Genomic DNA, 16,231 nt, shown 5'->3' with positions numbered 1-16,231 from the left:
CAGTATCTTCTTTGGGAAGATTGTTATGTATTAATGACGATGTTTGAATTATGACGTTGCAAGACTTATTAATATGGTTAATATTTTTATTTTTTATGATCGTTGTGTTAATATATTATGTGGATGAATATGGTGGATGAGTATGGATATGCTCAATTAAAGATTTTTATGGCTATGAATATGATTGTTGAGTATGGACGAATAGGTTATGATTGAAGATGTTTATTTTTGTTTATGACTTTTAGGAAGATTAAATATGCTGATTTCCATAACTATTATGACAGACGAAGAAAGGGTTGCAACTTTTGTTGGATTGACATGTATTATTGTCATCATAGGAAGATACTATCTATGCCATTGTGATAGACGAGTACCACGTTCTTGTGGGATTAATGATCCGTTGTATTTGCGAAAGGCTATGACAAATTACTTGTTAAATTTCAAAAAGTTGGATGAATCAAATTGTATTTCGTAAATTGGCAAAGATACTTAATAGTAGAGGGTTTTTATTAGCTACAAAGATATCTCAGTAAAAAAACAACTTGCATATTTCCTTCTAACTGTTGGTCAACAACAATCCTATAGTGTCACAGCAGAGATGTTTGATAGATCGAACTGGACCATAAGTAGGTATTTCAATAAGGTGTTAGATGTTATTCTCAAACTTCACTCTAATTATATCAAACAGCCTTTGGAATGCACACACTCGAATATTTTAAACAATTCAATGTTTTATCCATACTTCAAGGTAACATCCTCTAACTAAACAAATTTAGATTACTATACAAAGTTAGTCAATATTAATTGAAATTGTATAATTAGAATTATATTGGACTATTGATGGAACTCATATCAAAGTCAACATCCCACTTGAAGAACAGCTGATTCCCGTGTAATGAAGGACACATTAACTATTTGTAGATGAAGGTAAATAATATATTTTTATGTTGTAATATTTTATCTATTTTATCTTCATTTATTTTATGTAGAATATAATTTCTATTATAGGTAAATATGTTCTAGTCGATGTTGGTTATACAAATCTTCCAAGGTTTTTGGCTCCATATCGAGGAACTCGGTATCATCTAGAAGAATTTGGAGATAATATTCCTAGGAATGAAAAAGAATTATTCAACCGAAGGCACTTATCTTTGCGGAATACTATTGAGAGAACTTTTGGTGCTTTAAAAGCTGGATTTCAAATGTTGAAAGGCACTCATCTATTTTCTTTTAAGATGCAAACAAATTGTAATTACTTGTTACGTATTGCACAATTATATACGTGGAGAGGATTGCAATGATATATTTGAATTAGAAGATGATGATTCGGATGACGAGTTCGGTGGAGGAGGTGATGGGGTCCAATTAGGTGCCATGGATGATACAAACAACGATGATAGCGATAGTCTTGTGGAAGAGGATACCCAATCAACAAGCTTTCAGAAGCAGTATGCATTAGAATCCACAAGAGCTGCACAATTTCGAGATGACATAGGGGGGGTTAGTGCCCCAAATGGATTCTTGAAGATCAAGTTCATGTCCAACATGAAGATCATGTCAGTCATGTACATGAAGGTCATCTTCGCATTTGGTGTTAGTGTTGACGACTTCATGTGCACCGGAAAACAGTTTCTAGTGTTAGTGCCCCAACATGAGAAAAACATAAAAAACAAGAGAATCTCTAAACCTTTACAATACACTTAATTACAACATAATCTTTAAACCCAAAATTAGGTAAAACAACCATTATTACTACACGAATAAATTATTTAATGTATAATTAAATATATTAATATATTTATTAATTGAATTAGATATATTATTATGCATTAATATGGTAATTATATGAGCCAATGAAATACGCACATGATTAATTAAAAATAATAAATAAATAACGTGGAGTTATTAATAAGTTATAAATAATGTGGAGTTATTATTAACGTTATAAATAAAAAAATAAAAGTAATACGTGGAGTTATTAATAACATATGATATACTTTAACCAAAAAATGAATAATTTAAGAGAAAAAATTGATCTAATCATAAATTTAACACACTATATATTTGTACATAATATATTTTATGTATTATTAATTAATAATATATTATCACAAAATTTAAAACCATTGGTTTAATTAACTATAGCAATTGGATAATTATGCCAAGATAATTTTGTCAAATATTTATTTTTAAAATATTTTAATTATGACTATTAAATCACTATTTTTAATATAGTAATTATAAAATAAATGTATTAAATAAATAAAAATAATTATTTTATAAATAAATTTTATAAATTAATGACGATAGTTTTAAACTATCGTCGTCTTCCTCAGGGTCGTCGTCTTCGTCAGGGGCGAGCCAGCGAGCAATGGTGACGGCAACGGGCCAGTGGGCAACGGCGACGGCGGCGGGCAACGCCGATAGAGGCGGCGCTCCAACGGTACGCAGAGAGGGAGGTCGAGAAGTCCAAATATCAAAATCGAAGAAAAACGAAACTGAAACAGGGGAAATTGCAAGAAATTGGAAGGTCTTTTGGGGGAAAAAATGATAGCATGAGGGAAAAGGGAGTGAGATGCCAAATGGGAGAAGAGAGGAAGAAGAGACAGAGAGATAAGAGAGAGGGAGATGCGAGCGGGAGGTTCAGAGGGAGAGCAAGTCCGAGAAGGAGAAGGACACCGGAAGAACGTTTGCAATGAGAGATGGAGGCAGTAGAGAGGGAGACCGGAGAGGGACGGCAGAGACGAGAGAGGGAGCAGAGAGCTCGGGCTTCAGGGAGACGACAACGGGGTTGTGGGAACGAGAGCGAGGTGCGGGAATGGTCTGAGCCAGAGAGAGCCCGCGCGAGAGTCATGTAGATGATTCTCAAAATTGGGCGGAAAGCACTTTCCGCCCTTTACTTTTGAGACATAAACTCTTGAGTCATGTATGTTCATGTGCATGACATGAATTTCGGCGCTCCCTAACGACATCAGGACATGAACTGCGTAATGCACATGAAGATCATGTCCTGAGTCATGTGCACTAACCCCCCCATAGCAACTTGCATGTGGAATGATAAATGATCATTGTATCTTATTGCTTTTGAACATGTGTTGTTCTTATGTACTAAACTTGTAATTTGATGATTTTAATACTAAAGGCACGAACTTGTCATTAGAATAATCTTTCTTAGGTTATTAATGAAGTTGTATATTTATTTATATATTACTTTAATTAAATTTTATTACTATATTAAACTAGATATTTAAGTCTAGTCAATAAAATATAGTTACAATATGTATTTGATCAATTAATTATTTTCAATTTTGTGGAAATATATTATTAATTAATACCACATAAAAAAGTTATCTTCTGTCATTAATAAAATAATTCATTATTTATTCATTATATTTATTTTTAATTATTTTATTTTATTAGTGATTTAATAGTGGTAATTAAGATATTGTTTAATCAAACAATTGATCAATTATTTTGGTTCAATTAACTCATTTTTATTTAATAAAATCAATGGTTTTAAATTTATCGAAAACATATTATTAATTAATAATATGTACAAATATATAGTGTGTTAAAATTATGATTAGATCAATTTTTCCTGTTTAATCATTCCTTTTTAGGTTAAAGCATATCATACGTTATTAATAAATTAATAACTAAACTTATTACATTCGTTTCTATTACTTATACCGTTATTTATTTATTTTTTGTAATTAATCATGTGCGTAGTTGATTGGCTCACGTAATTATTGTATTAATGTATAATAAAATGCAATCATTAAATAATATAATATCTAATTCAATTAATTAGTATATTAATATATTTTAATTATACATTAAATTACTTATTCGTATAGTAATAATGTATGTTTTACCTATTTTGGGGTTTAAGGATTATGTTTTACTTAAGTATACTGTTAGGGTTTAGGGATTCTCTTGTTTTTATATTTTTTCTCATGTTGGGGCACTAACACTAGAAATTATTTTCTAATGCACATGAAGTCATCTACACTAACATCAAGTTCGAAGATAAAGTTCATGTAGATGAATGAAATGAATTTCAATCGAGAGATGAAGATGAACTTCAAATTTTCGTTCTCCCCCCCCCCCCCCCCCCCCCCCCCCCCCAATAATCTTTCTTGTGGGCTTAGATTATATCACATATGTGATTTATGTCTCTTTACCCAGAAATTTGTTTGTAAATAAATATTCTAGGTATGTGGGGTTAAATTATTATATCTTCATAATTAATCAGAATTTTTTTAATGTCATTAACTTTATGTGACTAAACTGAATGTTATAGATATTTTCATAATTAAAAAAGTTTTGGAAATTAAAAATAATTGACTAAAATTGATGTCAATTATTAATTCCTTATATTTAGGTCAACTTAAAATATGCCTAAAAATGAAGTATGCATAACACCTAAATAAAAAATTTCACAATTGAAAAATCAAAAAAAATATGCATAATATACAACAATATGTGCATGCGTAATTATTTAATTCATTTGAGAGGTACACTAATTTATATGAAATTTAAACATCTATTGAAAATATTATCACAATAAAGTCAGTGGGCCTAATGGTCATTGGCGTTTGCTTAGTATCTTGCAAACGGGTTCGAATCCCGCTGCCGCAAAGTTTGATGATTTTCCGGACCGAGTCTGGGCCATCTCTCGGGCGAGTCGAACCTAGGCAACCTGTCCTAGCCCCGACTCATCATGGTCGAGTCGACTCGTTATTTTAAATGAAACGTAACCTTTCAATTTTATTTTTTATTTTTTCTGCGCGCACTGGTCGTCGTCTTCAACCTCCAGCATGCGCAGAGGGGCGATCCATGGCGGCTACCGTCGGCTACCGTAGGAAGTAATCCGCCGTCGTCGGCGTCACTGGCGCACCCTGCTCTGGCCAGCGACGCTCGTTCGCCGCAGAGGCCCGATAACGCCACGGACGAAGGGAGTCGTCCGTCGGCGCATCCAACGCCACCCGGCGCACGCAGAGAGCACAGAGCTTGGCTCTGTTTTTTCAACCGAAATTCAGTCATGATCAGTCGCACCCTTTCATCCATTACTCATTTACTTAGTAAAATTCTACTTTAACGTATTTAATGCATTTCATAAACTTTAGCTGGATTAAGAGAAGCCAAGGCATTTCGACCTGGATTACCCAGGCCAGAGTATGGCTGTAAAAGGCTGAGGTAAGAAAAAATTAATTGTGTTTTATATATGGTAACGAAATCCTGCCAAGGCGCAAGATCCAGTTGTTACAATCAGCCCCTCCTAATTACAACCATGTGCTAATCTATATTTAGTAAATGTATTAGCTAAGCACTTACCTGAGGCGTCTAATCTTTTAATGATGCGAACGGAGGTTTCCACATAAATATTGTCGACCTTTCAGGGAGTACTCTTCTCTGCTCTTCTTCATTCAGACCTGCTTCAGAGAACTCCATCGCCATTTCTTCAAAGAAAGTGAAGATCTCATTTTTTATCAGCTACTGCAACTCCATAAGCTTTGCTTAGGTACGTGTATTAAAAAAGCTTTTAGTTCTTTTAACCAGGTTCTAGATAAATCAAATATTTTTCCAGTTTTTTATAGTTGAAAAGATCGGTAAAGGTTTTCAAAGTTTTCCTTTTGTTGTAAATATCAACGATCAAAAGGAATCGATTTTCTCCGATCATATTCAAAAAAAATTATTCTATAGGTTTCTTTCGGCATAAATCATATAACCATAAAGGAGCAAACTTTGCTTAGGTACGTGGATTAAAAAGCTTTTAGTTCTTTTAACCAGGTTTTAGAATAATCAAATATTTTCCAGATTTTAGTAGTTGAAAAGATCAGTAAAGGCTTTCAAAGTTTTCGTTTTGTTGTGAATATTAACGATCAAAAGGATTCGATTTTCTCTGATCATATTCAAAAAAAAATTATTCTTTCTTTCGGCATAAATCATAACCATAACGGAGCAAACTTGATATGGATTAGCAACCCAATTGAATCTTTAACGAGTAAGCCTAATATGGATTATTAACCAGTTAGATCTTTTTTCAGTTCAAACTTGCTGAGTTTGGTTCAGACAGAGATCGGAAGCTTGGACGATAATTGCAGTCGCTGTTCTGGGTAACTAAAGATTTAAACACAAGAGGAGCATACGAAGATGACGGGTCAGTGAACTTCGTTTACAGCAAAAACAAGTCGAAGAACAGAAGCTGGTAAGCGAAAATCAGGTCAATGCATGCTCACCCTGAAAATTGTGGAAATTCTGAATTCTCTTTCTCTCTGAAGTACTGTTTTTACTGCTTGTATTTGTTAGAAATTCCCGACAAGTCTATTAGAAATCTATTCAGTTCAATGTTGTGTAGTTGTTTTCCGTTTCGAAATGACTGTGTTATAATGGTTTTCCTCCGACAATTCCATTAACCTGGATCGTTGTCCAAATTTCCAACTTTTCATCCTTTGCTTGTGTCTATCTTCCATGGTTAATGATGCTGCTGCTGCTGATCTCATACAAGATCGGGCAGCCACGCTATGTTTCTGTGACTGAATGATGAACAGACTTCGTTCTAGCTTGAGTGATGAATTGTAGATATATTGGTTAATTGTGATATATAATTAGTCAAAAATCATGTTAGAAAGTTACCTTTTTCATATTCTCTTACACTCTCCATTCATGTTGAATCAAAGTTTTACAAGATTCAACTTCGGGCCCTTTTAGACACCATAAAAAATTATATGAAGGAAAATTAATTTTTTCTTTCATCAATTCTCCCATGGAAAATTTTTCTATTGGAAAAAATCATTTTGATTGGAATTTCTGGCATTTATGCTGCCATATGAAATAATAGAAAATTAATTATAGTGTTCATGTCCATACTATTATTACAATTGAACCTGATTCATCCACACCCCATCCCTTATGTGGCATACAAGTCATATTGACCCAAGAATGTGGTCAACCAGGTTTGCCAATTTAACGACTAACTGAGTGACCCGGTCCTAGCTAATCGAAGGAGAGCGAACGGACCCCCTATAGTTTCCTATTGGTGCCATCAAAAATTCATTTTCTTGTACTCAATCGGAAGAAACCAAGCAGAAAATTTCCTATTCCTAAAAAAAATAGGACAAACAACAAAGAAAAACTTCCCACTAGTCATTATTTTCAATGGTTTTCTATTAGCAAAAACACACCATTTGTGAAATATGAATCCAAGTTACCCTTGATATACTTAATAGGGGGTATGAATTCATAGAAGTGGATGGTAGAGCTTTGCATGTTTAGCACTAATTTCACTTTTTGGTTTCTTATCCGTGTTAGGTTATTGGTTAAATGTCTCCAACTTATTTTCTACACATCTAACAATAGATTCCTTTTTAGAGCAAAAAAAATTGAAATTTCATTATGAATGGGAAAGATATTACCAACAACAAGTTGTTGCCTAGAAGCAACCTCCCTAGCCAAAGAATTTTCTGGCCTATAGGCACTTCTTGGAATGTGACACAAAGATTTAAACATATTCCTAGAAATATCAAAAATTTTATAGAAAAAACGTTAACAATCCACCTGGAGGAGTTTTTTTCCCATGAGGTCGAACTGATTACGGCCAACGAGTCTCCCTCAACTACAAGAGGAGCAAAAAACAAGTTGAATAAGCTTCAAACCCTGTAGAAGAGCTCTCAACTTTGCCACCATGGAGTCACACAAGCCAAAACGAGCGAAATACACAAGAAGTATATTACAAGTTCTCGAGAGCACCGCCTCTTCATCTTTGCACGGGATAGCCACAATAGCTACCATCAAAGTTTATTTTCAAATAACCATGTGAGGATTCGAACCAGTCCAGGAAGTGACAGTGGGAATAGGATGGAAGGAAAAGGAAATGAAGCTTTTCTAGATACATCTAATGAGGGAGCAGAGCTAGTCATATGGAAAGTCTCTCAAAATGTACTGGCCTTCAAAGGTTCGCCATTGTTGGAAGATAAAGCTCGAAGCGTAGTGGTATGATGTAAATTATCTTTAAATTTTGATATTTTCCTCCCTTCTTAAGGTAAAGGGTATTGATGTAATTTCTTAGATACGCATTATTATAAATACATATTGAGTGGGGGGATTAGGCATGTCATTTAACACTAATCCTCCTCTCACTTTCTCTCAAACTCTCTCCAAACCCTCGTCTCTATCTCTCCTTCTCCTCCTCTCACTTTCTCTCAAACTCTCTTCAAACCCTCGTCTTTGTCTCTCCTTTTTCTCCTTCTTCTCACTTTCTCTCAAACTTTCTCCAAACCCTAGTCTTTGTCTCTCCTTCTTCTCCTTTCTCTCTCATTCTTCTTCTCTCTTTCTCCTTATCCTTGGCTTCCACTTCTATTCTATTGCACGTTTACTTTATTATTATGGGATTCTAAATCCAACATCCATTATGCTCTTGCCAAAGATTCCAAAAACTGCAACAATTATAAATTTCTTGAAATTTTTCCCAATCTTCCCCCAAGGTACCATAGCTAGAAGATTGTTCAAGCATTGAAATGAAAGAAGAGGGAAAAGATAAATAAGGACAACACTCTAATGTAAAACCATTAAAACTTGCCTAGAAAAGGGCAAAACAACAACAAATCTTAAAAAAATTTAAAGTCATTTAAGTCATTTAAGCAAAAAATTTAGTTTCGATCTGCAATCATATTCCCAGTTTTCTTATTTGCTCGATAGTTAAAATCTTGCTTCTTGCTACACAACAAAGAAAGTGGAAAACATTTGGCAAAGTCAGAAATTTCAAGAAGATAGCAACCATATGCTTTTTTTGAAGATCATGGTCACAGACAAAATTGTATTGGAAACTAACAGATTAACACTAGGAGGGATTACGCTTCCAGATCATGAGCCCATCATCAAAGCCACTTATGTGAATAAAAGATTACAGGGGACAACTACTTCAACATCAATAAGCGCTCTCCTAGATCCCAACCACAATGATAATTATTATTCTTGTAAGGTTTACCACTAAAATAGTGATGGGTCCCTTAATAATATACGAAGGTATGGAAAAGCATAAGCAAGATAATTGTCTCTTACTGAAGCATCCGACCAAAAGATAGTAGAATCACCCTTCCTCACATGAATGGTGAATTCACCATCAAACGATAACCTTAACCTAAAACCATGTTTCCAAAAGCTAGAGGCATACTTGGGAGCACGAGATGGTGGAGGCCAATAATCATTTTCATTGAATTTATACTTCTTTATGATAATTTTTCTCCACAAACTATTTTTTTCATTATTGAACTTTTGGAGCTTACAAACATGTTTCCAAAGGCTAGAAGCATATACAGGAGTGTGAGATGGTGGAATCCAATCCTTTCGATAGTATTTATACTTCTTTATGATAATTTTTCTCTGCAAACTATTTTTTTCGTTATTGAACTTTCGAAGCCACCTTGTCGAGAGAGCCATATTCATCCTTTTTGACACTTTTTATTCCTAATCACTCAGATTAACAAGGTAATACTTCATTGACTTACAATAAAGAGCCCCTCCTAGTACCACCCTAAAGGCAAAGGTCAAAAACCAACCTTATCCCATGATGGTCAAGTGAAACTACGCACACATATGGATGAAGGCATAAGGAGATAATGAGAGTATGTATACTTGGGACAATGCATTTCCATTAGTATCCCCACCCATGAATACACCATCTAAAGAAGTCTTACTTCTCTAAGATATGGAGGAGAATATAAGGTGTGACATGAATTGCATTTAAAGAAAAAGATATAGGATAAGGAGTTGCATCATTAAACAAATTCCAAATATCATATTTTTTTTCCTTATTTTCCTGCCCTTTAGTTATATGAAACCTCTCCCCTCAATCCTATTTATTGATGGAAGATAGTGAAAATAAAGTAAAATATTTTTAAAAGAAATGGTAAATGTTTTGTAAAATATTTAAAATAAATAGGGAATAGAAGTGTGCTTATTTGGAAAAGAAGAGAATGCAATGAAAAAAACATAAAGTAAAATATCTCTCCTTTTTTACTTGGTTTCTTTTTAAAAAAAAAGATCAAAAATAGTTAATTTCTTTGAATATTATAAATTAAAATAAATGGTACATGTCTACAACTAAACCGTGTTACACAACCTAAAGCTACACAAAGAAACATGAGCATAGAAATCATGCTCAAGGAAGACCTACAAGAAGAGACATCAACCTCACTCATGCAAGCCATACAAAGGGGGATGTCCTCATGCATGGATGTATCTCAGGCACCTCAAGGATCTTCTAGATAAGTTCTCCTACAATCGCTCACATGAGGGATCCACCATAAATTTTCTTAGCTATTCAAGATTGTCCTACAAATCGTGTTCAATCAATCGAAATCAATTAAGGACAATTATCATCACAAATCATTCAATGAAAAGGAGAGAATTAAGGACAAATCAATCAATCAAGTGAAGAGGATCAAGATCCATGAATCATCAAGAAATATGGAAGGAACAAACCATTTATTTGTACAAACTTGTAAAGAAACCTAGATGACATACTAAGATTATCCAATGTGTGGAAATCAACAACTTTTTTTTAATTTTCTTTGGGTTTTAAAAAACTATGTAAACCCTTGTATTTTTACCTCTCTGCATGAATTCAATTCAAACAATTCTTTTTGTTCATCTTGTGGTGGTTTGAAGATTTGTTCTGATGCATTGAAGCTCCTCAAATCTTGTGGAAGCTTAAATTCTCTCAAGCCCAAGCCATGAGAGAATGAATGCAATTAGGCTTAGAATCATGAGACTAGTTCAGTTTAATAAAATAAGACAACCAAAGAGAAAAACAAACCAAATGACTAAATGTTGCAGTAGTCAGAGTGAATCCCATTTTTGGATGGTGGTGAAGTTATTATGTTGAATATAATCCTTCTACACAAATTTTAAAAGTGTCCAAGATTTTAGCCAAATTTGTCCCATTTTATGTGTAAATTTTTTTGAATAATGATTATACATGCAAACCCACTCTTTATCCCTTGTCAGACTTCGACTCAAGACCTCACACTTAAAAGCCTTCAACCAAACAAGTATCCAAGATCCAAAAATTAGCATTGGTGAACCCATAGATTCACATCGAACCTGTCATAGCATTTCAGGTTTGCAAGCGGTTAGATAAGTTGCGAACCGGGTTCTCCAGACAACATCGAGCCATACTACCTAGTTTTCATCCTTGAGACAAATATGGCAACTATTGCCAAATGATTCGATTAAGCGTCGTTTTAGTAGCCATAAATTGAGGTAAAACATAGATAATAACATTTACTATGTGATAGAAGTTTTATTTTAATGAAAAAGTGAAAAAACATAAAAGCAAAAGTTGATTATATATTCTTCTAATTTTGGCCACCAATACTAATCGATTTATTGATTGGAAGAGACTTGCCATAAGATTCATTTTACATATTTTCTGATATATTGCCTTTTGCATCTCCATAAGTTAACTTGTCCTGCCTTTATGAAGTTGCAGGACTGGGTTAAGAGTTGCCCAAAATATCATGGCATCGATGGCTGGTAGACTGCCTTGGATCTTCTTTTCAGTGGTAAATCCTTTTACACTTTGTTCCCCATTGTTGATTAATTTTTTCTATTAAGAAGCAATTGCAACACCGTTTCGTCTAATTATGCTTGCTTGCCTTACGCGACGTAACAAATTGTTACAGTTACAACACCTTTCAGTCTATTTATGCTTGTATGCCTTAAATTGATATTTGTAGAATGATTTTTCTTTTTAATAAGAAGATATCTCGTCTCCCAAAGTAGATCCTTGAGAGAGATACGGCTTTTAACAAGCTTGGATCAAATGCGATAATTTCCCGCAGGGATTGATAGCAGCGCTGCTTCCATGTTTGGCAATCTATGGGTGGAGTTTCACAATGAGACAAGCCAACCATGCAGTTGGTGCAAGTTCAAGGGAATTGAAGGGCTCCCAGGAAAGATTATTTTCAGATATCGAAGCCCTTACAAATGCAGTTTTTCCCATTAACTCTACTACATTGAAGTTATCCAGAGCTCTCAACTCCTCTATTGGAGGGGATTTATCTTCATTTTCCTCGATCGAGACGGAGGTTAGTGATCCCTGAACGTTCCCTGGAAAGTTTTACAGTTCATCTGCGTTTCAACCTGTCCTCACCTTGTTTTCTATTGCAGGTCGGAGACAAGCTATTTTCAGTACTTTCAACTCTCCCATATTTATCCCAAATCTCTTATATTGGAGAGAACGGCTTGTTGCTTTCTTATTATATTAAAGGCAATCAGACTCATGCGTTGTTTGCTAACAGAACAGTTTCTTCAAACAATTCAAGTCTGCTGCCATGGTATACTCAGCCAGTAAACGATGCTGGTACGCGCCATGGGAACAAAACCAATTATCTTCGTCAAGATATTGTGAACTCTACTTGGTTTTATGATGCTCTGAACCGCAAAAATGGTTATGCCTCTTTGGGTTCTGGCTGGGCCAAAGATCAAGAGCCATTCGTCCTTTTTGCTGCCCCAGTTATAGCTCAAGGGCAACGAGGAGTGCTTTCTTTAGGCGTCGCCATGAAAGCTCTAATTAGTTTCATCACAAGAATAGATATCCACGGAGGGTACTTGTACTTGGCTGTGGAAGATGGTGTCACAGTTGCAGAAAATAGAATTCCAAACACAAGACTAGCTGTGCATAATGGGACAGTTTCAATCCAGATAACTGAATCTGATAATCGCACAGACGTTGGCTCACCTGTTACTGTTTCCTGCAAACTTGATCCTTTGGGACCTGATGATGAAGCTTCTAGCGTTCTTGACGTGAAAATCCATGGCGATAGGTATATTACCCATTGCGCCAGAGGGAAGATTGTTGGGCTCCAAGCTGTAAGTTTTTCATTTGATAAATTGGTTTTAAGTATTTCTCTCCAACTATAGATTCAGGTTAATTGACAAAGGTTTAGTTCCTTTTAGTCTTAATCCATGTTCTAACTTCCATTTTTTTCTTTAATCATAGGTATTTGTACTGGCATTCCCTCATAATCAGCTAGCGGGATTCGTTCAAAGGCAGAACAAGATAACATTACTGGTGCTTGTATTGTTTCTTGCATACATGTTTGCTGTGGTCGTCTTCTTCGTCTGCTGGCTTCATGGAATTTGGAACAAGGTGGTGGTACTACGAGCAGCACTGATTAAGCAAAATGAGGCAACTCAACAATCAGAGAGGAAGAGCATGAACAAGAGCTATGCCTTTGCAAGCGCAAGTCATGATGTTCGTACAGCGTTGGCCGCCATTATTGGGTTAATAGACCTCAGCCGAAACAGGGTCCCCTCTGACCCAGAAATGGAGGCCAACTTATCCCAGATGAATACTTGCGCACTGAATCTCCTAGGTAAGGTTGTTAGCTGTTTCTAATAATGCGTTAGCTAAATACTAACACCAGTCGATTTTTCTTCAGGGATTTTGAACACTGTTCTTGATACCAGCAAAATAGAAGCTGGAAAGATGCAGTTAGACGAAGAAGAATTTGACATGGCGAAGGTTCTTGAGGAAATAGCAGATATGTTTTACGTTGTTGGTAACAGAAAAGGTTTAGAGATCATTTGGGACCATTGCGATGGCTCGGTTATGAACCTACCTCTAGTTAAAGGGGACTGTGGAAGATTCAAGCAAATTTTGAGCAATTTACTCAGCAATGCAGTAAAATTCACAACAGAGGGACATGTTGTGATTCGGGCCTGGGCGAGAAAACCTCGTGCTCAAAAGCAATATATCAATTCTAAGCACGAATATTGGTTTCTCAAATACTTCCCTCATTTACCCTGGCTGACGCATAAGAACAAGGACACAGAGAAAGAAGTGATTTCACTTCATAAGGTTCAAGAGAATCCCAACCGTGTCGAGATTGTTTTCGAGGTGGACGATTCAGGTAAAGGAATTCCGAAAGAGAAACAGAAGTCTGTGTTTGAGAATTTTGTTCAAGTGAAGGAAGAAACTATTGGAACGCATGAAGGGACCGGATTGGGACTCGGTATCGTGCAATCACTGGTGAGTTAATGCAATTTTACCAGTAATATATGTTTCTTGAATATGATTCCCAGGACACCGATATTGAATATTCGATTTTATTCAGGTGCGTTTAATGGATGGAGAGATCGGTATAGCTAACAAGGATCCTGGTGAGAAGGGAACTTGTTTCCGATTCAATATTTGCCTGACAACAAGTGAACAACTGCGTCCGACTTTTAGCAGAGTAGTAAATACCGAATTATCCAATTATCCTGGAACCCCATTAAGTGTTCGATCTGGGGATTCTGCTAGAAGTCCCAAAACAGAGGTAATCCATGCAGTGGTCATGATCACAGGTGATGAAGCTAGAAAAATCTCTCGCAGATGGATGGAACGACAAGGGATGAAGGTCTGGCCTATCAGTCGAGTATCTCACCTAAAAGCCATGCTGGAGAAACTGAAACATAACCTGCCAATGTCAGACGTCGCCTCTGGTACGTTAACCAGGTCTGATTCTTCAAACTCCTTCTCCAGCACCTCTCATATCAGGGAGGAAGTGGAAAATGTTCTGAGCGGCAAAGATGATCCCATCTATTCTCCATCGTTCACTGGAAGAGATCGCTACAAAGGGGGTGGCACAAACTCAAACCCGTTACTGCTGATCGTCATCGACATGAGTTTTGGACCATTCATGGAGATTTGCTCCGTTTTGAATAGCTTCATTAAGAATGTAGCGCCTTCACGTTACAAGGTAGCGTGGTTGGCCAATCCGGATACTTCCGGTGTGCATGTGAACTTCCTCAAGAGCAAGCAAGCTCCCTGTGATTCCATACTGCAGAAGCCGTTCCACGGCTCTCGTCTGATCTCAATACTGAAACTTCTTCACGAGCCAACGAAGGCAAGCTCTGTGGAGGAAGGGTCAAGCCAAGTCGCGGAAACGATCAAGGGAGTTGAGGCTAAGAAAGAAACTAAAGAGAACCCTTTACATGGGACGAATATTCTAGTAGTTGAAGACAATGATTTGCTGTTGAAGCTCACACTGACGATGCTTTCTCGCTTTGGAGCAAGCTATGAATGTGCCAGAAATGGAGAAGAGGCTGTGAATTTAGTGCGGAAGGCTCTTACGGAGACTAAAGGGGAGGATGGGTCTTCCAGGAGCTTCGCGTACAATGTTGTCCTCATGGACTGCGAGGTAAGTTTCCTTCAACCTTCACTGGTTACTTCTGTCGGAGGAATTACTAAGAGTTTCATTTTAATTGAATTGGTTCAGATGCCGGTGATGGATGGTTTCACTGCGACGAGAGTGATAAGGGAGGAGGAGAAGTGGTATGGTCGACAAATTCCGATCGTGGCTCTGACGGCTCACGCATCGAGTGAGAAAGTTGAGAAATGCTTTGAAGCAGGAATGGATGGGCACTTGGTGAAGCCATTGAAGCGGGATAAATTACTGGAAGCAGTGCTTCCGTTCGTTACTGATCCCAAATAAGAAGCAGCATTTTGAATTGCAGATGGTGTTGGTTCTCATGACGTATTTTGTGGTAGCAATAGAAACCATAAGACAGGTTTTTTTTATTTAAGTTATGAGATACATTATTTGACTCCATGAAAGACAAAATATTATGTGACAGGTTAATTTTTTAACTTATGTTAGAGCTTTTAGTGCAATTGGTTTCAACTTGGTATCAGAGCAGGTTAGTTCCGGGTTCGAAGCCCCCGATATTCATTCCGGGGTATTCAATTAAATCGATTGCGCCCAATGTTCATTCCAAGCTCCGTGCCTCCCGTAAGTAGTGCAACTGGTTTCAACAATCCTTGGAACTCTTATAAATTATAAAATATAATATGCAACCTCATGTTAAATAAAATGTAAAAATTCTATTATAAAAATCTATAGTTCTACAATTTTACGATATGGTAATAATTAACATAATATAAATTTGTCTAAAATCAAGAATTATTTTTATATTTTAATTTTATTATTTTTAAATAATATTTAGATTTTTTTTGAATTTTCTTAGTAATAGTACTATTATGTCAAAGGTAAATAATAAAATATTTATAAGCATTAATCACAAACTATTTTGATAATTTTAGTATATTATCACATAATAAATTAAATTAATATGTTTTTTAAAAATTTTAAAAATTTATTAACTTATTTAATTTGATAACACTTGCACCTATTTATAATAGAAGAAATATATAGACTCGTAATGAAAAATACCAATTACA

General features: G+C 35.7%; 1 protein-coding gene across 1 annotated transcript; it reads left to right on the top strand.

The window, feature by feature from the left end:
• The first annotated feature begins 1,374 nt into the window (after positions 1-1,374).
• On the top strand, positions 1,375-15,557 carry LOC137943074 (histidine kinase CKI1). Its single transcript, XM_068788769.1, has 7 exons — positions 1,375-1,575; positions 11,847-12,092; positions 12,175-12,876; positions 13,007-13,382; positions 13,449-14,038; positions 14,124-15,191; positions 15,270-15,557. The coding sequence occupies exons 1-7, from the start codon at positions 1,375-1,377 to the stop codon at positions 15,483-15,485; spliced, it is 3,399 nt and encodes a 1,132-aa protein (XP_068644870.1). The 3' UTR covers positions 15,486-15,557.
• Positions 15,558-16,231: the final 674 nt, after the last annotated feature.

Source organism: Aristolochia californica, unplaced genomic scaffold (genome assembly GCF_029961685.1).
Source record: "Aristolochia californica isolate CCGP_79_NKW_82.1479 unplaced genomic scaffold, dmAriCali1.0.hap1 SCAF_10, whole genome shotgun sequence".
Taxonomy (NCBI): Eukaryota; Viridiplantae; Streptophyta; class Magnoliopsida; order Piperales; family Aristolochiaceae; genus Aristolochia; species Aristolochia californica.
The sequence above is the reverse complement of the archived record's forward strand: the minus strand, read 5'-3'. Positions and strand labels throughout refer to the sequence as shown.

Bases quoted from the DNA above. Each gene is read 5' to 3' on its own strand.
- LOC137943074 (XM_068788769.1), top strand. From the start codon at position 1,375: ATGGATGATACAAACAACGATGATAGCGATAGTCTTGTGGAAGAGGAT. The intron at 13,383-13,448 runs GTAAGGTTGTTA...ATTTTTCTTCAG, and splicing joins TTGCGCACTGAATCTCCTAG to GGATTTTGAACACTGTTCTT. The intron at 15,192-15,269 runs GTAAGTTTCCTT...GAATTGGTTCAG, and splicing joins TTGTCCTCATGGACTGCGAG to ATGCCGGTGATGGATGGTTT.